Raw genomic sequence first — 27,062 nt, 5'->3', positions numbered from 1 at the left:
TAAATTAATACTCGGGTCCCCAAGGGCACAAATTAAGAATAACCCTAACCCCCAAAAGCTACTGTGTAGTGATCAACTTTCCTTTTACACAGCAAAGGGGTTTTGTTCATACACAGAGGACACCCCTGTGCACTGTGGTGCTCAGAGAGAGGCAAAAATCGGTTGTATTTTCCTATCCCATTAGCTGTTGGCCACCAGAGTATGGGGGAGAAAAAGAAAAACATTTAAATGACACAGCTAACAAGGATTGCAGTTTTGTAGCTTGTGATTGTGAGAAGTGGTATGCGAATCAAAGAAAGGAACGGCCTTGACTCTAGGGAAAACCTCTTGCGGATTAGAAATTCAAATTGTCTCTTTAACACAGTTTGGGTAAAGAGAACCCAAGATACATCAGAAACTGACTGATGGTTTTTCACTCGAATTTCTTGACTTGCTTTTTTTCACCTCTGTCAGCTTGTGAGTTTTTAACCTCTGATAACCTGTGGAGGTCAATGTTTGAGGTGTTAAAATTACAAATTATTTAACTAATACTTCAAAAATCTTTAGATTAAGCCTTTTATGGAGAATGAAGGCTTAGTATAGAATCCATAATACCTGATTGGTTTAATGTCTATGTCCATGATAAGAAGATTAAAAATATTAGTTCAATAAACCACATAATATTTAGATACAGTGAAGTTAAACTAAAACCAAACATAAAATTCTATTGTTGAAAGTTATTTCCAAATTATAGTAAAGTAAATATTTTTTTATATATCTATGCGTTATAGTGCTAAATGTGGACCTGAAAATCAGCATTATGGCTCTCGTTGTTAGTTTTGACATTTGAAAAACACTCTGACCTTGTCTAGCTTCAGGGATTCATTATAAGCTATTTTTTCTTAGTTATCAAAAACACTGTAGGATAATAAGTTACTCCAACTTTTTTGAAATCAGCACTGTGTCCCCCTGAATATTAGAGACAATGCTCGGCATGTGTGAGGGGCAAAGTAGACAGGCATAAAGAGGAATGGATATTGTATAAGAATTTACAAGGAAAACTATAAAATCTATCTTAATTGCTTTCCATGATGTTTAGTATGGCATCTTATACAAAAAGGTGATTTGAATGAATTTGCATTAGAATAACAAATATTTTATAATTTACCATAACAGATTAAAAGTATGTCAAAGTCACTGTTAGTTAATATTTTTAAAGACTGGACTAATTAGTCTATGTAATGGACTAGGATTGACTTCAAGTGTAGCAGTTCCATTCTGGTTGTGTTTTTCTTGCTCTCTACAACATTTTGGTCAAAACTGAGGTAAAATTCCCTTGTATCAGCTAAAATGTCCATTTCCTCTAAATCTTCGCCTATGAACGGGTGAGATTAATTGGTTCATCAGCTGATGTAGCCATAGATTTAGAACTCAAATTCTAAAACCTATGATCCACAAAAAGCCTTTCCCTTGATTTCTACAAGTTCTTATAGCTATTTTTTCCATCGTTCCTTCAGTCTTCTGGTCTTGCCTCTTTGTGTGCTGCCCTAAATCAGTATGGACACTAAGGCCCAATCATTTCTCTCACTCTCACTCCTCTTACCAAAAAAATTATCTTGCACTTAATGTTTCATTTATTTTATAATATAACTAAAAAGTCACGAGGAACCATATTGTGCCCAGCTGTCTCCTCACTATGCTTTCTCTTTTTCTCTCCTGGCAACAGTCAAAGATTTCCATTTTCCTGGCAATTCTTCCTACACTCGGGATCTTTCAGGGTCGCACTTTCTACTACAACTTAACAGTTTTTACAAAAAACAAAAACAAAGACCACGTTTTTCTTCCTCGTGAAAAATCCTATGAACAAAATTTCTCTATCTCATCTTTTTTTGGCAAGATTTCAAGACCTTCATAGAGTGCTACATACACTTCATAAGAAAACAATGGTCATTAAGTGGCTCCAGAGTCAATATGAAATGCTGGGACCTTACATTCACACGCTTTATAATTCAAAAAAAAAAAAAAGCTTAGATACAATGTTAGGCAGAGGCCTGGAGGGGGTGAGGAGAGGGGTGGGTGGTGCATAAAGGCATAATAAGAATAGACACTGTATAAGTATTTACAGTAAGAATTTTAAATAGTTCATAGGAAACAAAGCATCAGAGAAAGCATAAGTAGGAATTCCTGTGGAAGCTCCAGCCTCAAATAAGGAAGGGTAGATGCCACGCGTCTTCCTTGTCCCTTGTACCTCAGAGGCCCCCAGCTCCTTCAAACACTCTGGGTCCCTGTTGCCCTGGGTCTATGCAGTCCCCAATGGTAAGGTTAACAATCAGACACATAAGGAATATGGTTCCCAGTGAAGAAGCTGGATTCAAGATAAAGTAACTTGCTAAAGGAATAAGTTTAGTTTGAAATATGATCCTGGAGAAGTATGAATATTATGCTTCCATACGGGAGACATATCTTTCCTAGAATGAAGATACTCAACAATTTGAAGTGACAGTATCTACATTGTATAATTTCTTGACAATACTTGAAATATGAAATTACACAACCATTATTTCTGTCCCTTATTTTTCCTTCCTGCCTTCCTCCATAAGCATGTATTAATACTCTGTGATATGCACTATGCTAGAACATGAAGATACAGAGATAAAAGATAGCTTTTGCTTAAGAAGCTCAGTATCCAGGAATGATTCAGACATGTATATAGATACAATAAAAACTGACCACTACGGGGGCACCTGTGTCTCAGTCTGTTAAGCTTCTGACTCTTGATCTCACGATTTGTGGGATCAAGCCCCAAGTCAGGCTCTGCATTGGCAGCATGGAGCCTCCTTGGGATTTTCGCTCTCCCTCTCTCTCTGCCCCTCCCCTGCTTGCACGCTCTCTCAAAATAAATAAGTTTACTTTAAAAAATTTTTAAAAATTGACCACTATTTACTAAGAAGTGAAACAGGGTCTCATGAAAGCATATAGTACAGGCTAAAGCAGGAGGATCAGTAGGTCCTTTCTGGAAGAAGGGGTATCTGAGCTTGTTTTGAAGGATGTATAACTAGCTACTAATGAAGGAGGTAAAGGATGCTCCATGTAGAGACAACACTGGATGCACACGCATGCAGAGCTCGTGACCTTTCTGAGGACGTGCAAGTAACCGAACATAGCTGGAGCGGTGTGGCTGTAGTTTGCAAGGAGAGATGACAGTGAGATACCAGCAGGTGAGGTGTGCTGAGTATCAATTGTGAAAATCCCTGAGGGGCAGTAAGGAGGGGCAGGGGCAGAGATGTGTTTAGTGAGGTCACTATGGCCGTGGTATGGATGACAGAGGAGGGAACTATGAAGTGAGACTGGAGGCTGAGAGCCTAATTTGGAGACATGAAGTAGTCCAAATGAGAAGGAAATCCACAATCAGATAAGTCACTGTCAATCTCACACACACACACAAGACAAGGCCTGGCTCATGACAGCTTCCCAGGGGACATAGGAAAGCAAAGAGAAGAGCTGCTCCATAGCGTCTCTTCAGAAGCCTCCCATCCTTTCAATTTCCAGCAGGATCACAAGACATTCCACCAAGATTCAGATTCGCTGTGGTTCAAGTCTTTGCCTACCTGGCGTGTTTGGATTCATGCAAGGGCATCAGGGTGCCATGGCAGAGCCATTTCCCTGTAGACAGTAGTAGTGGGTTTGAAAAGGAAGTAAAGAATTGAGACGATTATTAAAGTAGCAGAACAAACTGGTTGGTGGCTGGATGGGATGCCAAGGATAATGCCCAGGTGTCTTCAGCAACTAAGCAGATGATGAAACATTCATAAAGAATAATGATGTGAGTGCTACAGAACAGCATCTGTTTGGAGATGCGGGACCAGGGAACGGTGAGATGGTGTAATTTCAGTGTTGACATGTCAACTTAAGGTGTACTGTTGGGACACCCAAAAGCAATTACAATAGGCAAGTTGTAATACATTTGGATACATGATTCCAAAGCTCCTTAGAGAGGTCTGGTCTGGACCTGCAGGGAGTTCCAGGATGTAGGTAGTAGTTAAAGCCACAAGAAAAATTGAGATCAAAGGAGAGTGTATTAGTAAAATGAAAGGAGGGCATTTAGAGTATCAAAAAAATATGGTATTTAAAAACGAATGTTCTCAAGTAACAAGAATCATACAACTAGAATCACTATAGGCAAAGATCTAGAAGAACGCTATCCCCTTTCTTCTTGTGGCTGGATTGGCTTTTAATTGTTTGGAAAGATCAGATTTACAAAAGGAGACTGGTCACTATGGAAACAGGCTATGCAATCAATATCAAACAGAACAGGCAGTTTCAACACAAAAAGATAGTTTTTCCCTTAATTGTATGTTTTCATGGTTTTCAACAATCATATACATTTTTGGTCAGAAACTTCCAGTCAGTTAATGACCTGGTGAGCAAAAGCAAAAACACTCATCTATAGCTCTTTTCCCCAGGTTGCTTACTATGAGGCATCCTAAACCCAGACATTTTGTGACTTCAGTAACTCTACATTTCATCAGGGTGTGTAATTGATCTAACTTCTGTAGCCAGCCTAAATCTAAATGAACAGAGTCACGAGGAAGGTAGCTTTATTTTTTCCTTCATGGCCTAAACTTTTTAGTTAAGAACATATTAATTTCATGTTAATTGTCAATTGTTATTCTAGGCCACAGTTAAAAATCTAAAGCTGTATCAGAAAAAAGAAAAAAAAAACAGAAAATTTAAACATGAAAATTCGTACAATGTCAGTCTCTTCTTTAGTTCATTATTCTACATTTTTAAACTCAGGATTCATTCTTATTTAAATAATTGTTACTTTACTAACCTTATCCAAAAAAGCTTGTATCAGTGCTTCCTGGTTTGCCGTATATGCAATGTATCTATGCCTCCCAATGGAAGCAATTATCTGGGTCTCTTTTTCCAGAAGTTCACACAAAGCAGCTTTCCTTTCAGCCCCAGTGAAAGATTGGTTAATGCGTGCAAGTTCTTCTTGCCGCCAGACTAAAGGAATAACATGAAAGACTCTTGAGTTTTTAAAATCCCACATCTTTCAGAAAATTTTTTTACCATCACATCCTGACAAACAGTATTTTATTTTTGTATCAATTTAAATAAAATTGTACATGAACATTATCATTCACATTGTACACCTGACATATGAAAAAGTAGGATGAAATGGAAGCTGAGAAACTTAAAGCAATAAAATTAAAGTCAAATAAAGAGAAGCCAAAGGAAATCAGCCCAGATAATGTCAAATTACACCTCCAAGTAAGCACATACTCTCCCTCGTACTGAAAAATATATGGTTTGGGTTTGTAGCAGCCATGAACACTACTGATACTCAGATCTTTCAGGAGAATACCTGGTTTTGCTACCTAAGCAAAATAAGTCAGTCAGAGAAAGACAAATACCATATGACCTCACTCATATGTGGAATTTAAGAAACAAAACAAACAAGCAAAGAAGAAAAAAAAGAGACACACAGAGAGAGACAGAGACAGAGAGACAGAGAGAGGCAAGCCAAGATACAGACTCTTAACTATAAAGAACAAACTGATGGTTACCAGAGGGGTGGGGGGCGGGGGGATAGGTTAAACAGGTGATAGGGATTAAGGAGTACACTTGCTGGGGCTCCTGGCTGGCTCAGTGGGTAGATTCTGTGACTCCTGAGCTTGGGGGTCATGAGTTGGAGTTCCACGTTGGCTGTAGAGTTACTTAAAAAAAGGAGTAAACTTATGATGAAAAAAATAAAACAAAACGATTTTAAAAAAGAATAACTTCCCTTAGGAAGACATTTTGTATATCTCCCCCCACCAAAAGAAGATCCAAAGACAGTAACATGTTATTTCCTCTATCTATCTATCTATCTTCCTTAATATTCTGATATATGTATAAATACCTATGACTAAATTGCTTTTCACCTTTCCAGCAAAATTCCTCCATCAGATGACTCAAATTTCTTAGCTTTAAAAATAACGATTATTTTTTATGTTGACCACAAAAAAGTGAAGAGCAATTTTCTGATGCATCTATATGTATAAATAAACATGCATGCACATTTACAATTTCCACCTGGAAGGGAAAAAGCATAATGTGCAAATGATTCAACTTTTCCTCCTGACAAGTCTCATCTACTCTTCTTGGAAGGAAGGAAGGAAGGAAGGAAGGAAGGAAGGAAGGAAGGAAGGAAGGAAGGAAGAAAGAAGAAAGAAAGAAAGAAAGAAAGAAAGAAAGAAAGAAAGAAAGAAAGAAAGAAAGAAAGAAAGAAAATGGAAAAAGAGAGAATACGTGTTGCGAGGAATACAGGCAGGTTACAGTCTCAGCTGCAGCACTTGACATGTGCCGCCATACTGAAGCAGAAGCCGTGTTCTCCCCACAAAGCTCCCAGTCAATGACCGAGAACCGGGGGGAATCAGGGCCTGGCCGTGTCTGCCCAGCAGTGATCTCTTCTGTGGCTACTTGGATCAGCGCTGACCACTGGGCTGGCTCAGACTTCCTCAGAGCTGTTAATCTGTTTAAGGCTCTCCATTCCTCGTCCTCTTTCCTTCCCTCTCTCAACTTCCACAAGTGTCAAACTGCATCTTGATGAAGACTTTTCTTGCTCTCTTTCCCCTTTATCTTTTACTGTGACATCTTGTTGTCTGCTTCCACTAGGACCCACATTGACAGTTTTATGCAGAATTGTTGACTTCAATTATTTTCTTCAATACTAGCACTTAGGTACCATTTTAGGTTACTTAGGTAGCACTTAGGTACCATATGCTTACAAAACCTTAAATTATAGCAGCAAATGTTGTAAAGTAATTGCATTTACTTTTTACTCAAACCTATGAATTCAGTTAAGATAATATTTATGGTTGGTTACTATCAATAAAGAATGGGTTGCATGAAATATATCCTAAGAGCAAATTATAAAATGCCAAAGAATAGTATTTTAATAAACTCATTTTACCTAAGAGTAACAGCATATTGTCAAAATTAACTTACATGAGAAAAATGGATTACTAGGTCCTACCCTAAACTTAACTAAGTCAAAATTTCCGGGCTCACATACATGCATTTTTAACAAGGGTCTCATTCAATTCTTACACACACTAAATTTGGGGGGAAAATCGTCTTATAGCCCACATTTCAGAAACCTATTTACATTAAAAGAAGCATGGTGTTGGCAAGAACCTTAGAAATCAAATGGGTCAATGCCCCACCCACATGTAAGACAGTGTCCTCCTGGCAGACGTTTGTACAGGTTTAATTCACTCACCCTGGCCTGGGACCAGCTGGTGAAGAAACAGAGTCAGTCTATTCCTTGTTCCAAATGGCATCCCTTTGGATATCTGAAGGTAGCTGTCACATTCCATTTAGGTTTTCTCTTTTCCAGACATAAACACTTCCCTTTCCTAAATTGCACATTATTTGATATAATTTCATGTCTCATCAAGGTCAAGCTGCTCTGTTATCACAGCACCTCTTTGAAATATAGCATACCAAATTTCTGACAAGATGGAGTTTTACGCATAAGCAGCTAACTCTCCTCTCCTAAATTCCCAGTTACATGAACCAAGAAATATGAAATGGGAGAGGAGAGGAGGAGACCCAAGTCAGTACTTTAAGTCAGAGAGGTACAACCTATATACTGGAAATCAGGGGGTTTAAGTTATAGCACAGATACTGCTAAAAGACACTCAAACAGGCACAAACGTCCCCCAAACTGCTGCTGTCTCATCTCAGAAAGCGGACATAGAAGAAGGTAGTAAACCTTAATTCAATGCCTTAGAGCTTGAGAAAAGAGCAAGTGATTAATCTATTTGATAGTTTACTATGTTTTAAGGAAGTCTTTGAAAATCCTTAGGAAGGAATGAAAGAATGCCTACACTTCAAGTCAATGCAGAAAACAACAATAATCACAACTGTTTATGAAAAAAAGGCAAAAAATTCAAAAGAGAAAGTATAAAGCAAGGTGAGAGAAGCAAAATCAAGCATCACAGTTATATTGAAAAATATAAAATGGTTACTTTTTTACTGAAAATAAGTTAGAACAATTTTTTTTATCCAATGACATGTTTTCAAGGGACGCACTTAAAACAAAGTGACACCAAAAGTAAAGGTTAAATATAAAATGTTGATAAATGTGAACAAAAAAGAAAACAGAAGCAGCAATATTAACAGTATATTGAAAATAGAGGGGAAAACATTCAAAATTCGGTTATTGGGATAGGAGACAATTTTATGATGAAAGGTATGACCCTCGTGAATGCTATACGCAAAATCACATCCCATCTAACTTGTAAAGCAAAACTTCTATCAGTTATAAATACTCCTGGAGTGAGCATACTTTATTTATATAAACATAATTAAAATACAAATGAGTCGATCTGTTTCAAGTAAAGAAGTATTAAAAGCATTAAAAAGTTTAAACAATATGATTAACAAATTTAAATGATTCAAGCTCTGACCAACAAAGGCTGAAAATATACCTATTTTCAAAGCTCTATGAAGCATTAAATTTATACAAATTCTAGCAGCAGGAATAAAAGAAAACAAATTCCCCAAATCAGAAATGCCAAAACTGCATTTTGATACTGTACAATTAAACTAGAATTAAAAACAAAAGTTTAAAAAGAATAGTCCCAACTGCTTGGAAATGTAACAAATACCAACAAAAATAAAATTTAAACAAAGAAGTTAAAAGTAAGACTGTCAACTATTAAGAAAAAAAAAGCCCTACTACATATCAAAATGGATAGGATGCTAAAAAATTGAAGTAACACAATTTTGGGGAACTTTGCAGAAATAAGCCTGAGATTCAAATCAGGTACCTCTGAAAAGTGTGTCAGGGCAGGGGAAGATTTACAAAAAGCTATAATGTTTGTGACAGTTACTCATACACCTCCTCTGGAAAATCATGTCTGCTGGGTACTTCTCTCATTCCCCATTATTATTTAAGTAACTAGGAGTGGCTTTGATACCTGGATAAACACACAAGGACTGGGCACCTGAACTCATTCAACCATGGTTGATCTATGTTCTTCATAGAACATGGAAGCAAACAAAAATTGAAGCAACAACCTATTGTTCTTTATTCTGAACAAACATTCCAAAAAGTCACTGTAGTCTTTGACATTTATCGTAAGCTTCAGTTCATTCTAAGTTTTCAGATATTCAGAACTGTTCCTGAAAATGTTTTCGTGTCACATTTTGAGTCATCCTTGTTATTGTACATGTAGTAACCTCAGTCTGGAATTTACAGAGGATCTCCTGCACGTGCACTTTCACGAGCAGGACATTCATGGACACCTTCCCGCAGGTGGCAAGTGTCCTCCTGGCACCTGTCCTCCACCCGTGCAGGTTTACACAGCTTTGGTTTTGTTCAAGTCACCGTCACCCCAGAACACACGAGAATACGCTGGCTTAACTACAACAACCTCTCTTACAACGTCTCATTCTCTTCTCTCTCAATAGACACAGGAACCGTGGTTTTAAGGTGTAGACTTTGCCTTAGCTTCCTTTCTATTCTTAAGGCTGCTCTGAGAACAAAATCCTGTTGTTTTTTTTCTTACTGTACTATTTACTTCATCTCCTGTTTGCTTTTTGATTCCTAGGCCCCTCTTTTCTAACTAAACAATACAATAAAAATAACACTAACACCATGTTAGTGGTGGTTACCATGGAGTGCTGGTTACTATGTGTCAGGCTCTGTCTCAAGCTCCTCGTGCATATGAGCTCATTTAATCTCCTGACAAACCAGTGAAGGAGGTGCTACTATTATCCCCTCTTTTACAGAAAAGGAAACTAAGGAAAACAGAGACTTGTCCAAGTGGCACCAAGACTCAAACTCTGGCAGTCTGGTTCCATGTTACAGACTCTTAAGCACTGCTCTCCCACTTTTCAAAAACATGTAATCTTTTCATTGGACAGTCTCTCTCTATGAATTGATTAGTTGGTCTACTACTGAAAGCCACACTTACTAACCAGCTATCTAATTCTTTCCCTTTTCATGGAGATAATTTATTATTACACTGTCAGAATGACAAAGTTTCAGAGTCTCATGAACTGCATTCCCTGGCCATAGAATCAAACCTATTTTTTCTCTGAACTTTAAAAAACTCATTTGCCTGATCTGGTTACTATACCTGCCAAAACTTTATCGTTTCTTTGTCAATTCAAAACACTCAAAAATAAGTATTGAGCAATTATGTGACAGGAACTCTATAAATTTCAATGGTTCATACAAAAGTGAGAAAGACACAATGCTTCTTGAAGGCCCTAAATATCTCCTTGCCTCTCCCTAGTTGGAGACACTATAAAATTCTTCCATGAGGACAGAATTTTCACTTCTCTTTCTACTTATTTTTACTCAAAAGCCTGACATTTTTCACCATTAGGCATAAAGACTTCCTTTAGATAGATCTCTTCTTTTTTTTTTTAATTTTTTTTTTAATGTTTATTTATTTCTGAGACAGAGAGAGACAGAGCATGAACGGGGGAGGGTCAGAGAGAGGGAGACACAGAATCGGAAACAGGTTCCAGGCTCTGAGCTGTCAGCCCAGAGCCCGACGTGGGGCTCGAACTCACAGACCGCGAGATCATGACCTGAGCCGAAGTCGGACGCTTAACCGACTGAGCCACCCAGGTGGCCCTAGATAGATCTCTTCTTGACACAAGATTCCTCTTATCTTCTACCAGGTATGATTTAATTAAGTAAATGTAGTCTTCCGTTGTTATATTACAGGCATGATTATTTTCTCATCGTATTGCAGGGATATTTCAAAATACATCACATTTATATATAATTTATATAATTACAAAGTATATTTTCCTCCTTCTATTAAAATTTCACATTTACTTTAACACCAGTGTCTGCATTGGAAGGTAAATATCTAAAGTGTTGTTTCTGGCCCTCGTCTGTTATAACCACTGTCTGTTATAACATCTAGTTTTACAGTTTTTATCATACTATTTCTTCTTCCTCTCGACTTCCAATTTGAAACCATCCTGATGAGGCCAAGGACAGGCCAGTGGTACTCTTTATAAGAATCCACTTTGCCCTTTATCAGGAATACATTATTCAGACACTGGACAGCTTGGTCTGTTCAAAAAGAAGATTTTTAAATTTAAAAGCAAAATTGTCTTCAGCAAAAGAGTTGTAAATTTAAGGGCTAAATTATGTTGTGAAAATCCAGGAAATCCATGATTGATGACTTTATCCTTTAAGAGCAGTTTTACCAACCAAAAGAACTTTAAAAATCTTGACAAAATCCATATAACCAAAGGCAGTGTATGAATTAAAAGAAAAATTGCTTGCTTGTGGAAATAATAACTGAGAATATTTATCTTATGGGATTATATGAATGTTCCCAGAAAGCAAATAAAAATTGAATGATATAAGTAAGCCTATTTTACTTCCAGTTTTACATCAGAAACCTTTGGGACTGGTAATAAATTTAGGCCACTAGGATATTATTTAAGCTATGCTGCCAACCTCAAAGAGCAATATACTACTCTCCTAGATTAATACCGGGTGAGTCTGGATAGATGCACTCAAATTCACTTATATGAATATATATATTCAGACTTTACATTTTGCTTAAATTATAGTATGACTTTTTAAAAGGAAACAATCCAGTGAAGCTAATTAGAAATGAAAATAATGGTCTTTAGGGGCTCCTGGGTGGCTCAGTTGGTTGAGCGTCCAACTTCGGCTGGGGTCATGATCTAGCGGTTCGTGAGTTCGAGCCCCACGTGGGGCTCTGTGCTGACAGCTCAGAGCCTGGAGCCTGTTTCAGATTCTGTGTCTCCCTCTCTCTCTGACCCTCCCCCTTTCATGCTCTGTCTCTCTCTGTCTCAAAACTAAATAAACATTAGAAAAAAAATTAATAAAAAAAGAAATGAAAATAATGGTCTTTAATTCCAATAAAATTCTCCATTAGATGGCCCTGTAAACCTATAGTAAGGAATGGAACATGGCATCAGAAAAATACCATGTCCCAACTACTCATAAGGAATAGACACACATAGGAATCAGGAGTGGATGGACAAAACCTATTTTTTATCTGAATTGACAGTTTCCAGAACTATACAGAGAAGACATTGAAGAAAACGAGAGATGCTGCCCCATATCATAAAAGGTATGTTCCATAGGGATGATGATAATTAAAACAAACAAACAAATAAATTGGAATGCTGAATTCATTTTCCAGTGTTGCCGTAACAAAGCACCATAGACTGGGTGGCTTAAACAACAGAAGTTTATTTCCTCACAGTTCTGGAATTGATAAGTTCAAGACCAAGGTGATGGCAGGGTTAGTTTCTTCTGAAGACCTCTCTCCTGGGCTTCTAAATGGCCATCATCCTTCAGTGTCTTTATATGATCTTCTCTATGTGTTTGTTTGTGTCCTAATCTCTCCTTATAAGAATATTAGTCATACTGGTTAGGGCTCATCCATAAAACCTTATTTTTTCTGAATTGCTTTTTTGAAGGTCCTATCTCCAAATTCAGTCACATTCTGAAAGGCTAGGGCTTAGGACTTCAACATGTAAATTTGGGGGGAAACACAATTCAACCCATAGCAGATATCAATAGCCACCAATATTTTTTTAATGTTTATTTATTTATTTTGAGAGAGAGAGAAAGGCAGAGAGAAAGGAAAGAGAGAATCTCAAGCAGGCTCCATGCAGTCAGCACAGAGCCCAACGTGGGGTTCGATCTCAGGACCCTGAGATCATGACCTGAGCCAAAATCATCGGCTGCTTAACCAACTGAGCCACCCAGGAGTGTCTAATATTTTTAAAGAAAAAGATATTAAAGGAATTGGTTCATTTGAAAGAATATGTTTATTTTATCTCCTTAACTTATCTTCTCAGACAAATCATCTAATTTCCAGGGTCTGAAGTTCAATTATAAAATGAAAAGGGGCGCCTGGGTGGCTCAGTCGGTTAAGCATCCTAATTCAGCTCAGGTCATGATCTCATGGTTTGTGGGTTTGAGCCCGCATCGGGCTCTGTGCTGACAGCTTGGAGCCTGGAGCCTGCTTCAGATTCTGTGTCTCCTTCTCTCTCTGCCCCTCCCCCACCTGTGCTCTGTTTCTCTCTGTCTCTCAAAAATAAATAAATGTAAAAAAAATTTTTTTTAATTAAAAAATGAAAGGATAGGACTTAGCACCTAAAGTCTGTACACATTCTAAAATTCCTGAGCTCTAAACTTACAATTTCCAAACAAGAAATAGAAGAACATACAAGATTTTGTCCACCAGTAGCAGTTTATATGCATCGGTTTTTTAAAATTCTCATTCACAGACTGCAAGCCTACATGGAGAGAACCAAGGAAGATTCAGACTGAATACCCAGAGCCAGATGATGTCAGTGGACTCCAGAAGCTAGAAGTCAAGGTACCTTGAGATCAGAAGTAATAATCCGAGAAGAGTCAGAAAAGGCCATTAGCACAAGTCAAAACAAAGCAAAGGGTTAGCAGATTCAATTCAACAATGAGCAAGGGTCCTATCAGGCACCCTCAGTACAAATGTACACAGTTAAGACAGTGGTGTTTACAGGGAATTGTGGGCAAGGAAAAGAGGCTCTGAGCCCAATCTGTGCTGTCAAGAGAAGTTTCCTAAAGATGATAACCCCTATGCTGAGTCTGAAATAAGAGTGACAATTCAGATCAATAAAAGGAGTCATCCTCAACATATTGCTGTAAGAAAAAACAAACAAACATAAAGATAAAATAGTGTTGCCTGGAAATAGTCTTGACTTTGATACATTATATTAACTTATGTAGTTCAATTAATTTTCGTTAATGATCTGTTTTGCTTTTATTACTGAGGGACAGATTACCCAGAGGAAAAGCTGAACTTCTTTAAGGAGTTTTAATTTAAACTATGTAAGTGTTACTATGAGCCACAAGAGGGCAGCAGTTTCAAAGACTAGAACAAAACTTAAAAATTATTATTCTGAGAGTTTTAAATTAGAACTTTAGGGCTGGAAGAAAACTAAAGAGATGCCTCTTTTATATAAGAAATTTCATTTTATTCCATATAAATCATGTGTAGCCATATAAAGTATATCTGCTCTATTTTAAGACAGAAAATCTGTATAAAATTATTTACAAATATAAAATCATTATAGTTGTAATAACTATTAATAACTAATAATAATTATAGTTATAACATAACTATATATGCATAATTCTTTGCACCTTTAAAGTACTTTCATAAATGTAACATTTATTTATTCACATATCATAAAGCCCTGTGAAATAGACGTGCCAGATATCAGTAAGTCCTTTTGTAGATGAAGAACCTGAGACTAAAGAAAATAAGTGACTTGCCCAAGTTAATACCACCAATAAGCAGAAAAGGTAGAACCTCACTCAGCATATTTTCTGTTGTTTTACACAACTGCCTGTCAACCAACGAAATAATAATATCCTTGGGCTTGTTCAGATAGGAATTTGGAATATTATTTGAATAGAGTTCTGCTATAACAGAACTCTAGTTTTATACTTGTCAATAAGATCTTTCCTAGATCTTGCCAACAGTACTCTCTGTTTAATTCTTAACATTTAAAAGTAAACTTTGTTTTCATCTGAGAGAGGATGAAAATAGAAGTGAGGTTTAAAGTAAAACAGAAAGTATTTGCAGAGGTCAATGATTAGGAGAAAGACGAGGCAGATGTAAAAGCTGAGGGAACAGGCTGTTACCTCAAACACTGCCATGTTCCTAAAGCCACTCAATTTTGCATGTTACCAAAGAGATAAATTTATTAGCACTGCTTATCAGACCTAGTGTTTCACTGTGTTATCTTTTGGTGAATAGCATATTACCATATAGCTATTTAATAGACCCAATATCTGACACCTAAAACTGCTGTTAGAGAGGAAGGGTGACTTGAGTAACAGAACATATAATAACACCCACAAACAGTATATAAAAAGTTATATTAAGAAAATTTGCTTAAAGTTAATGTCATAAATAATCATAGAGAAGTCAAACACTGTTATTTCTTTGGATGAAAAGACCCTGCTCAAATAAAAAAACTATTGAGGCTACTCTTAATTTTATTTTTAAGCTTTCATTTATTTATTTTGAAAGAGAGAGAGAGAGCACAGCAAGAGAGGGATGGAGACAGAGAGGGAGAGAGAGAATGTCAAATCCCAAGCAGGCTCTGTGCTGCCAGCGCGAAGCCCCTTGCAGGGCTCGATCCCATGAACCATGAGATCATGACCAGAGCCAAAACCAAGAGTCAGACGTTTAACTGACTAAGTCATCCAGGTGCCCCGAGGCTATTTTTAATTTTGAAAATTCCTCTACATTGTCACAACTTCTCTACTTTTTGGCATCTAAAGTAATTAGTAACTCTCTGTTCCACTTCCTGGCACTTTAGCTGGTACTACCGGAAAAGTGGAAGCCAGAGATAACTGCATTACATCCTTGGGGTTCCCTTTCATTCACTCACTCATTCAACCCGCCAATATTTGTTGGGCATATGAGCTAAGCAGAGAAAAAGTGAGAGCATCAAAAAAAATAAATAAGTTATTCTCTCATGGAGTTTGCAATCCACTGGTGAAAATTAATGCTAAACAAAAAGATATATTATTACAAATTGTGGTGGTGATATAAATGAAAAGTTTGGTGTGCAATGATAACCATTAAATGACAACAGGATATCCAGGTTGGACTGTCAGTCACAGAAGCCTCTGAGTAGGCAACATTTAAGTTGAGATTGGAAGGGAGCAATGAGAAACAACTTCAAGAAGAGCGTATCTATTGCCCTGAGTACGGAGTGCTTGGCCTGTCAAGTAACTGAAGCTTTTAATTGTGTCAATGACTAACACACATTCTGTGGAAGAAATAAGGCATAAACGTCAATTGTGTAAAGAATATACATCTATATTGATCATTAATGGGTGGGAATTAAAAGGTATTGCCAAGCCCTCCTCTAAAGAACAGAAATCAGAGACAGGATGCTGAATTGAGGGATTCAAGACAGTTCAGTTCTGCATTCACAAATTCCCAAGACCATCAGAGAATCAGATTAGACAATGCTTTCTCTTTTTATCTCACGGGGATGATCGAATGAGATAATATACTAAACCACAAAATTTACAGAGCAGTATGCACATTTTATTTATCCACTGTTGATATAAAAGCATCCCCAATTTATTCCCACCTTAATTCCTGTCCCAGGTGTAAAACATTATTCATCTCTTTAAATTCTCTAGGCCAAGATTCCCAAGACCTCATCCTGAGATAAGAAGGCCTTCCTTTTGTCTTTAATACACCTGCTTTTCCTAATAGTGAAAAATTATAAAATTAATATTTTATGCAAAGCCTATTTCAAACTTACGTTCCAGTGCATTATAAAGAAGCTCAAAATCTTCTTTTGTCTGAGGATTATGCCTCCGGTGATAGTCCAATTTCATCCATTCTTCTTTTTCTCTTATCTTCCTTTGTTCTTCCTCTGCTTCCCACTTCAACCTTAACCTTTTCTGTCTTCTTAAATTCTCTACCATGACTTTAGCATGCCATCGTCTATAGTAAGTCTGTAACACTATTACCTATAGTTAAATTAAAAGGAAATAAAAAGTGTCTACCATCAACTATATCAGATAAGAACAAAAGGCAATAGTGATTATTTCTATTCCAATGCAAAAACTACTAAACAAACTGAGAGTCTAGGTTTCCCTCTATGCCAGACATTCTCACACACATAGGGACACATAAGCTGTGGATAATGCACATCAGCAATTTGACTCCAAAATCTAGCAAATACACCTTCCTGGGAGGTAGTTAGTACAATGCTTAAAAGCATAGGCTCTGGGGTAAAACTTAGTCTAAATATTTCCTCTGCGAGTCACTATTTGTTTGATTTTGGTTTATTCTCCATATAACACCCTTATCTTAACGCTGGTGCATCACAAGTCCTCAATAAATACTATTATTGTCACTAATATTAATTATCTCTAGTTTATCTTAACTACCATCAGCTTAGGCTCATATTTAAAACAAAATTTCATTACCTAAACATAAAGCAGGTAGGTTATATGTAGTAACTACCAAAGGCAGGTTAGATAAAAGTCTCCGTTTAAGAAAACAAGTATTTATTAAATTGTGAGAAATATAAATATGTCTGAAGTTATAGTATAGTACTAAATTCCCAAAAAACTTGCCATATAACTGAGAGATTTTTTTATTTACTAAACTCATAAATAAAAATAAAATTTGGAGAGGCTAGATCAAGATTGAGGACAGAGAATATGCTGATACATCCCTTTACTGTGACCTAATCTCTGGTAATCACGGAAAATCATATAAGCAGAAATCAGGACACTGGATCAACTAACGGAGACTTCCAAAGGTACAGAAACTTTGAAGAATCCCCTCAAGAAGGGAGACAGGTAGAATAAATTGAAGAGGAATCTATGCCTAATCATGTACAGGGAAGATGGAGAAGCAGGCTAGAAAATACAGAAGGGTCTGTAAGACCGTTTCAAGCCCTAAACCAGTGGATCCGGTGAGCAGAAGAGGTGTGTTAGGGCAAATGGCAAAGTGACTGCTTGAAAAATGCCAAAAGGACAGGCTTCTCTAAAACAATCTAGGGAAACCACACCCGTGGGTGACACCCACGATGAGTAGAAGCCCCTTCTTCATAAAACTAGCTCTCTTCCAGAATCAAGCCTTGGCCATCCCCTAAAACCACTGCGGTAAACAAATACGCATAGCACACTGGACATAAGGGATCTCAAATACCCTGTCTACACACCCAGGAATAACCAAACATTTGGGAAGAACCCACAAAATATAAGGCTCCTCCTCATTCAACAAAGAAAAGTTTACTTTTGTGTGAACAGAAATACCAGAACAGTGGTTCCCTAAGAGTGGTGGTCAGACCAGCAAGCTCCAGACAGAATGAAGAAAGTTGACCAGAGAAATTACTCCAAATATACTAAAAGAACATGTCTCCAAACTAAAGACATAAGCTCTCAGATAGAAAGGGCTCACGGCCAAATCTCAAGCATATCACAATAAGATTACTAGAGATAAAGTAAAAACCCTAAAAGCTTCCAGAAAGAGGAAACAAAGAAATGCAAAACTGACATCAGACTTTTAATCAAATAGGGCTTCAGTGTTATAAAGAAAAATAATTTTGAAAACAAGTTTAAATCTATCTATGTGGACTCAAATTCAACTTCAAGAATGAGGTTGATTCAACAGGACTAAGAGGTTTATCTCCCAGGCATCATCTCTGAAAAAATTACTAGAGAATGTGTTCTAGCAAGAAAAATAAGTTAAAATGGAAAGATTAAAGAACTGAGAAAACATTTCCAAAAGAGTTATCAAGCTAGATACATCTTATTTGGAAAAAGTCATATATATCAATATAAATATATCAAACAACAAAGTGAAGTTATAAATATATAGTAAATTATAAAGTAAATTATACATATAATTATAATTATATACATACATATATGTATATAATTATAATTCCAGATCCAATCTGACTGGCTAGGAGGAATGAGGGAGAGGGCAAGGAAACGAAAAACAGAAAACCTTGCTAAGGACCTTGACTTATTCATGGAAAAGATAGAGCCTGATTAAGTATGCCTTTGGCATAAAAAATTTAGGAAACAAAAAATTTTTTAATTTTTATAAGGAACCATTAGAAAAACAGAAACAAAGGACCTGCTTTCAACTATGAAAGAACAAAAAAAAAAAAAAAAAGAAAGAAAATGTTTAGTCAAACTAACGAAAAGAAGAAAAGGCTGGTAAAAGAAAAAACAAACAAAATGTGAATAATAAATAAAAACCAAAATGAGATGGCAAGAATGAGTACAAAAATATCAATAGTCATATATAATATTGCTTAAAACAAAAAAGATTTAAAATAAATACAAGCATGAAATCAAGAAGCTCAAGAATAAAGTAAATATGATACAAGTAGAAAGGAGTCAGTGAAGACAAAAGAACTTACTACGTGGAAATTTCCTCCTATACTGGCTTTTAACCCATCCCTCTGTGTACAACTCACATCCCACTTTCACCTCCCTAGAAAACTCCTATTCACCTTCCAAGGTTGTATGGGGCAAAGCAGTTTGGTTCTTGATGCCAGCCCCCTTGGCAGGCATTTAGAGTTTCACTTCCTCAGCTTAAGTAAGTCAAGTTAACATTTCTCCATCTGCTTTACAACTTTGAAATAACTGACTGACACTCTTCTCTCTTTTCATGTATTCTTCGTTCCTGTATGTTTACATTTTTTTAGTCCTTTAATACCATTTTACTGGAGTTTGGAAAGTGTTGTAGAGACTTCCATCTCCCCACCTAATATCCATTCTCTCCTACTTCCTTAATAAGAAACCTCAATCTTATTGAGGAACAACAATATGAAACTTTAAAAATGTATTTGTCACACACTCGCAGTGAGCACAATCACATGACACAGTTTGGGCCAATGAGATGTAACTGGAAGGCACTGGGTGGGGCTTGCAGGGAAAACTCCTGAAGGTAACATATATGGCTCATGCTCCCTTGACCTCTCCCTTCTTCCTGCATAGATTGCAGACATTATGCTGAAGGTTGACTAACCATTGCATTATCATGTAAGTTATAAGCTCACAAGATTAATGGAATGGAAAGGTAAAAGGAGTTTAGGTTCTTGATGATATCACAGAGCTACCATCCAAGCCCTGTACAGTCAAAAAATAAAAATTAGTTTGGACTGAGAACATAAAAATCTATCAGGCTGGAATAACAAGCATTAATTGTCAGCTATGAAATTAACAGGAAACAATATTTCTTCCAAGGACATACTACAGCTATAAAATGTCCTAACAATCCCCTCCTTTGAGTGAATACTATTATTCTGTGCACACTGAGAAACTTAGTACTCTAAAATACTAATCTATCAGAAACTTTGCTGTTTGAAATTAGATAACCAAAAATGAAGCATCCCACTCTTGGCAGGAGGATCTATGTCAGTTTGACAGAGAGAAGCACCTTAACTTACAACAAACATGCTGAACTTCAGCAAAGGAACATTCCACATCTCTCTTAACTTTGTTACCAAAGGAACAAAGCTGGAGATACCATACTTCCTGATTTGAAACTACAATGCAAATCTATAGTAATCAAAACACTATATATTGGCATAAAAACAGAACTATAGATCAATGGAACAGAATAGAGAACACAGAAATAAACTCATACATACGTGGCCAACTAATTTACAACAGAGGAGGCAAGAATATACAATGGGGAAGGATGGTCTCTTCAATAAATGCTACTGGGAAAACTGGACAGTAACATGCAAAAGAATGAAACTAGACCATTATCTCACACTATACAGAAAAAATTACTTCAAATTGTATTAAAGACTTGAATGTAAGACCTGAAACCAAAACAATTTCTAGAAAAAACATAGGTGGTAAGCTACTTGACACAAGTCTTGGCAATAATTTTTTAAATCCGACTCCAAAAGCAAAGGTAACAAAACAAAAATTAACAAATGGGACTATATCAAACTAAAAAGCGTTTGCACATCAAAGGAAACCATCAACAAAATGAAAAGACAACTTACTGAATGGGAGAAACTATTTGAAAATCATATATCTGAAAAGGGGTTAATATCTAAAACATAAAAACTCCTAAAACTCAAATGCAAAAAAATAATCATAATAAACAATCCAATTTAAAAATGGGCAGAGGATCTGAATAGACATCTTCCCAAAGACATCCAGATGGCCAATGAATAGACATCTTCCCAAAGACATCCAGATGGCCAACAGACATATGAAAAGATGCTCAACATCACTCATCATGTGGAAAATGCAAATCAAAACCACAATGAGATATCACCTTCTACCTGTTAGAATGGCTATCATCAAAAAGATAAGAAATAAAAAGTGTTGGCATGGATGTGGAGAAAAAGGAACTCTTGTGCCCTGTTGGTAAGAATGTAAATTGGTACAGTCACTATGGAAAACAATATAGAGGTTTCTCAAAAAATTAAACTACCATTTGATTCAACAATTCCACTTCTGGGTATTTATCTAAAGAAGAGGAAACACTAATTGAAAAAGATATATTAACTCTTATGTTCACTGAAGCATTATTTATAATAGCCAAGACATGGAAATAATTTAAGTGGCTATTGATGGATGAATGGATACGGAAAATGTGACACACACACACACTGGAATACTACTCAGTCATAAGAAAGAATGAAATCTTGCCATTTGTGACAACATGGATGGACCTTAAAGGAATTATGCTAAGTGAAATAAGTCAAAGAGAAATGTCATATGATTTCACTTACATGTGGGATCTAAAAAACAAAACAAATGAACAAAACAAAAATCATAGATGAAGAGAACAGAATAGTGGTTGTCAAAGGGCAGGAAGGTAAGGGCATGGGTGAAATGAGTGAAGGGGGTCAAGAGGTGAAAACTTCCAGTTATGAAATAAGTAAGTCATGGGTATATAATGTACATCATGGTGATTACAGTCAATAATATTGTGAAGCATACTTGAAAGTTGCCAAGAGAGTAAATTCTAAAATTTAACCACGTATGGTGACAGACAGTAACTAAATTTACTGTGATGATCATTTCACATGTATTTCGAATTGTTATGTTGTATACCTGAAACCAATATAATGTTACGTGTCAATGATACCTCAATAAAAACTTTTTAATTTTGAAAAATAAATAGCACTAAATGTATGGTGTATTGGAGTTGGTAAGACTCTAATTCAAAGAATTTTAGTATTTTTTTGAGAGAGAGAGAGAGAGAGAGAGACAGAATGTGCAAGAGTGAGCAGGGAAGGGGCAGAGGGAGAGAGAGAGAGGATCTTAAACAGACTCCATGCCTAGCACAGTTTGATGTGGGGCTCAATCTCACAACTGTCAGATCATGACCTGAGCTGAAATCAAGAGTCAGGCCCATAACTGACTGAGCCACCCAGGTGCCCCAGAATTTTAGTAGTTTTAATATTAGTCAAACTTTGGCCCTAATAATTAGGTGCTCTCTTCTGGGTCTCAAAAAGAAAGAAGTAAAAAAGCAAAGAGCATCTTTTGATTTAACAGCCTTCAGCACTGGGTGGACATTGATTGGGGAGGAACCTATTTAAAATTCTCACAATGAATGGGGCACCTGGGTGGCTCAGTCAGTTAAATGTCTGACTTCAGCTCAGGTCATGATCTCATGGTTCATGGGTTTGAGCCCCACATCAGGCTCTGTGCTGACAGCTCAGAGCCTGGAATCTGCTTTGGATTCTGTGTCTCCCTCTCTGTCCCTCCTCCTCTCTCTCTCTCTCTCTCTCTCTCAAAAATAAATAAAATATTAAAAAAATGTTTTAAAAATTCTCACAGTGGTACTCAAAATGTGGCCTATGATTCTATTGCTGGCCCACATGGCTTCTTACCTTGTTACCAGGCTACAAATGGCCTCAAGAACCCTGCATTACAGAGTAAATCAAACACACTATTTAATTTAGTTGACTTTTTTTCTCACAGCAACATTTTTTCAATGAAAGAAGCACTGCACTGACTTACATTCTGCACAAATTCTTTAGCTTTTCACACACTTGTACTTGTGTTGCACTAGCCTTGAGTCCTTGTCACCACCATGGACTGCTTCTGTTCCAATGATGCCCGGAGCTAGAGACCCAGCAAAGCTGAGTCATAATCCAAGAGGACCTTAACACTGAGTTTGAATCTGCCAGAAATACCCAGCAAGGAAGGAGGATTGCTAGTCAGTACTACATCTTCCTTCACAAAACCTAGTAAGTAGACTTTTCCACTTTCAAAAGCTAGTGTTAAAAGTGTGCAATTCAGTTGAGCAATTTGGGGTAGGAAGAGACTAAATAGGTATTTTTTAAATTTATCAACCCAATCCAGAAGTTATTCAGTAATGAATTAAAGACACATTGACACACAGTGTGGTCTCAAATGTGTTTTATACATGTAGAAAATGACTGAAGGAAATACACCAATATGATAATATGACAGAGTATTACTTTCTATCAAATTTCTATTTCCGCATCTCCCTTAATAAAAGCCAGGCAAATTGCCCTGGTTGGCTTCCCTCCTTCAAGTTAATGAGCCTATTGCATAGGTTGTAATATCTTAGCTTCCTCATGGAGGTAGGTTCCCCAGGACACATTCAGGCCAAACATAGGGCCACTGACAGAATGAACTTGCAGGCGATGAAAAGTATGGTAGTTGTTATATGAGTGATCCGGTAACAAACAAGCTGGGGCATGGGAGGAAGCCTTTGTGTTCTCGGGCCTTCTCATTCTCCAAGCTACACTCCTGTGGAGCAGCCAATCCAGCCTGCCTTCCCCAGACCCTTAAAGCCTGCACCAGCCGCAATGCCTAGCAGACTTTCCAAAGACCAAACAACAAATGGACAGGGAACATCTTCTCAAGCTAAGAGCATCCACCTTGCCTACAGATCACCTATAGGGCCAATTCTATACAGGCTCAGACATCTGCCAAGCTCCTTTAGGAAAATACACAAGAAGATAATAGTGACTGGACCATATATACAAGTGATTATAGATTACAATTTAAGGAATGTGTGTGTGTGCATACACATTCCTGATAAATTTCTAAGAGATTCTTATTTTATTTTATTTCATTTCATTTCATTCTATTTTTTTTTTTTTTCTTAGTAGGCTTCATGTCCAGCATGGAGCTCATTGCGGGTCTTGAACTCATGACCCTGAGATCAAGATCTGAGCTGAGATCAAGAATTGGACACTTAACCAACTGAGCCACCTGGCACCCCGAGATTCATATTTTTAAATATATTTTATATTTTATGTATATTAAAATATACTTTATTTCAATTGTGAAAATTCTGTCATGTCAAAATAGGTCACTGAAAATTCTCTTTGGGCCTGGGGGCAGGACTACCAGATTAGAAAAGTAAAAGTCTCATCAAATGCTCTCTCCAAAAAGGAATGATAAAACTGTACAAAATTGTTTTTAAAAAAATAATAATAACCATTTCAGGATTCTGGAAATTGACCAAAGGCATACATCAAATAAATGTTTATTGAAGAAAGATTACTAACCCTCAAGTAGGAGCACTAATAGTCTATGGCATTTCAAGTTGGGGCTGCTCTCGTATCTTCCTTCTCCTCACCCTGGATTCATCTGTGTCCACTTTCAGGGTGTTGAATTGGTTTAAAATGAAGCAAAGAAAAACTCTATACTCCCTAAGCAATGTCACAAACAATAGTAATCTCTGTGGCAAAAAAAAAAAAAAAAAAAAAGAGGCCAGCAACTCAGATAGCTGAGATTGTAGTCTGGAGCAAGCAACAGACAGGCAGACTAGTGAGAAATTAATCAGAGATATCAGGAAAAGGAGATAGGCCACAGCGAGCCCTGATAACTTCCCAAATATCCTTGGTAGTCTGAAGGCTGAACACATGTACAAGGATGAATACATACTCAGGAGAGACTGGAGAAAGCCCTACCTATTCACATATCCCAGGCTGCCTGTGAAGCCTTGTGCAGAAGAAATGCAAGAAGAAAACCCAGCAGAAAGTAAAAGCCAGGATGATCATAAACTAAACTTGTCTGAACTTCCAATGCATCCTCCAAACACATGGATCCATTAGTGAGAGTGGAAGCTTTACTAGCTCAAGGAATTTGAGCACAGCCTTTGATCAATCATTACCTAACCATTAAGCTATGTTAAATCAGGGGCAACCCTTAGGAAGCCAGACTTACAAGAAGAAAAACAACAACATTTCTTTTGAGCAGAGAAATCAATGGCCATATATTGTGATAGAGACAAACTCTAAAGCAGGTTTCAGCAATGGCACTGTTGATATTTTGGACCAGATAACCAGCTGCTGCAGTGGGGTTGGAGTTTCCTACGCGTTATAGGATGTTTGGCACGATATGTGTCCTCTACCATTAAATGACACTAGCACCCTCACCCTCAAGTCATAATCAAAAATATCTCCAGACAATGTAAATGTTGCCTGGGGAGCAAAATCACTCCCAGTTGAGAACCACTGCTCTAATTAATTAATCCATACAAATCACTAAACAAATATAAGACAGATATAACATCAATCCCTGGAGTAAACAGGGACAGGATACAGAGTTGCTACAATGTTACTTAAAATGTCTAGTTTTCAACAACAACAACAAAATTATGAGAGCAAAAAGAAGACAGTATGACCAATTTAGAATGGAAAAATATACCAATCAATAGAAACTGCCTCTGAGGGGTCTAATATGTTGGACTTACAAAGATTTCAAAGCAGATATGATAAACATGTTCAAAGAACTAAAGGGAATAAAGTTTAAAAGTTAAAAGAAAGATGGCAATTATTCATAAAATAGAGAATATCAGTAAAAAGAAAATTAGTAAAAAGAAATTATTATCAGTTAAATATTATTATTTATCAGTAAAAATTATTATCAGTAAAAAGAAATTATTTAAAAAAGAGAACCAAATGAAAATTTTGGGATTTTAATTAAATTAAAACCTATTGGACAGGCTCAAAAACAGATCTGAATAATATAATAATTTTTATAATAATAAAAATGATAAATGTGATGATACATCATTAGAAATTATCTGCCCTGAGGGGATGGGAAAAAAATAAGGTAAATGAACAGAGATATTCAGGATACCATCAAGCAAACAAGCATACACAAGATATACTAAAGGGAGCTCTTTAGACTGAAAGGAAATGACACTATATATTAATTTTAGCCCAAATGAAGAAATAAATAGCACCAGAAAAGATAATTATATAGGTAAATATCAAGGACTATATATATCTTATTTTCTACAATTAACTTATTTTTTTTAATTTTTTAAAAAAATGTTTATTTATTTTTGAGAAAGAGAGAGAGAAAGAGAGCGCAAGCAGGGGAGGGGCAGAGAGAGAGGGAGACACAGAATCCGAAGCAGGTTCCAGGCTCTGAGCTGTCAGCACAGAGCCCGATGCCGGGCTTGAACCCATAAACCGCAAGATCATGACCTGAGCTTAAGTAAGATGCTTAAATGAGCCACCCAGGATCTCCTATGATTAACTTATTTAAAAGACAACTGCATAAAACAGTTAATTATAAAAGGATTTGTAGAGCTTAAAATATACAAAGAATATATAAATTTGTAGAACAGTGATAGCACAAAGGAGAAGGGATGAAATTGCAGGGTTTTTTTTTAATGTTTATTTATTTTTGAGACAGAAAGAGACAGAGCATGAACGGGGGAGGATCAGAGAGAGAGGGACACACAGAATCCGAAGCAGGCTCCAGGCTCTGAGCTGTCAGCTTAGAGCCCGACATGGGGCTCGAACTCAAGGACCATGAGATCATGACCTGAGCTGAAGTCGGATGCTTAACTGACTGAGCCATTCAGGCGCCCCTGAAATTGAAGTTTTATTAGAGCAAAGTTTCAGTATTTTATTGGATTTTAGTTAGTATTACTGTCAAGTATATTGTTATAAACTGAGATGTATATTGTAATCCCTAAATTACACTAGAGCAACCACTTAGGAAATAACTAAAAAAAAAAAAATTTTAAAAAACAACAAAGCAATAATAAAGAAGAGAACCCAATTAAAAATGGCAAAGGATCTGAATATACATTTCTCTTAAGAATATAGACAAGTTGCTAACAAGCACATAAAAAGATATTCAGTATCATTAGTCATCATGGTGTATAGATCAAAACCAAATGAGCTGTCCCTTCACTTTATTAGAGCAGCTATAATGAAAAAAACAGACAATAACAAGTGTTGATGAGGATGTGAAGATATTAGAATCCTTGTATACTTCTGGTGGGACATAAAATGGTGTAGTTGCTTTGGAAAACAGTCTGACAGTTCCTTAAAATGGTTAAACATCTATATTCACCATATGATACAAATTATACTCCTAGACATATACCCCGGGAGAAATGAAAACATATGTCCACATAAAAATTAGTACATAAATGTTTATGGCAGCTTTATTCCTAATGGTCAATAAGTGGAAACAGCCCAAATGTCCATCAACCAGTAAATAGACAAAGAAAATACAGTATATACACTGGCATAGATACAGT

At 36.6% G+C, this 27,062-nt stretch overlaps 1 protein-coding gene across 1 annotated transcript in view; it reads right to left on the bottom strand.

The window, feature by feature from the left end:
- Positions 1-27,062, bottom strand: part of IQUB (IQ motif and ubiquitin domain containing) — a 57,928-nt gene that overhangs the window by 16,849 nt on the left and 14,017 nt on the right. Inside the window, exons 7-8 of the mRNA XM_015067305.3 lie at positions 16,330-16,540; positions 4,814-4,989 (exon numbers count right to left, since the gene is read on the bottom strand). Of these exons, the coding sequence (XP_014922791.1) occupies positions 4,814-4,989; positions 16,330-16,540 (387 nt within the window). The remainder of the gene's footprint in view (positions 1-4,813; positions 4,990-16,329; positions 16,541-27,062) is intronic.

The sequence above is a fragment of the Acinonyx jubatus genome, chromosome A2 (genome assembly GCF_027475565.1).
Source record: "Acinonyx jubatus isolate Ajub_Pintada_27869175 chromosome A2, VMU_Ajub_asm_v1.0, whole genome shotgun sequence".
Classification (NCBI taxonomy): domain Eukaryota; kingdom Metazoa; phylum Chordata; class Mammalia; order Carnivora; family Felidae; genus Acinonyx; species Acinonyx jubatus.
The sequence above is the reverse complement of the archived record's forward strand: the minus strand, read 5'-3'. Positions and strand labels throughout refer to the sequence as shown.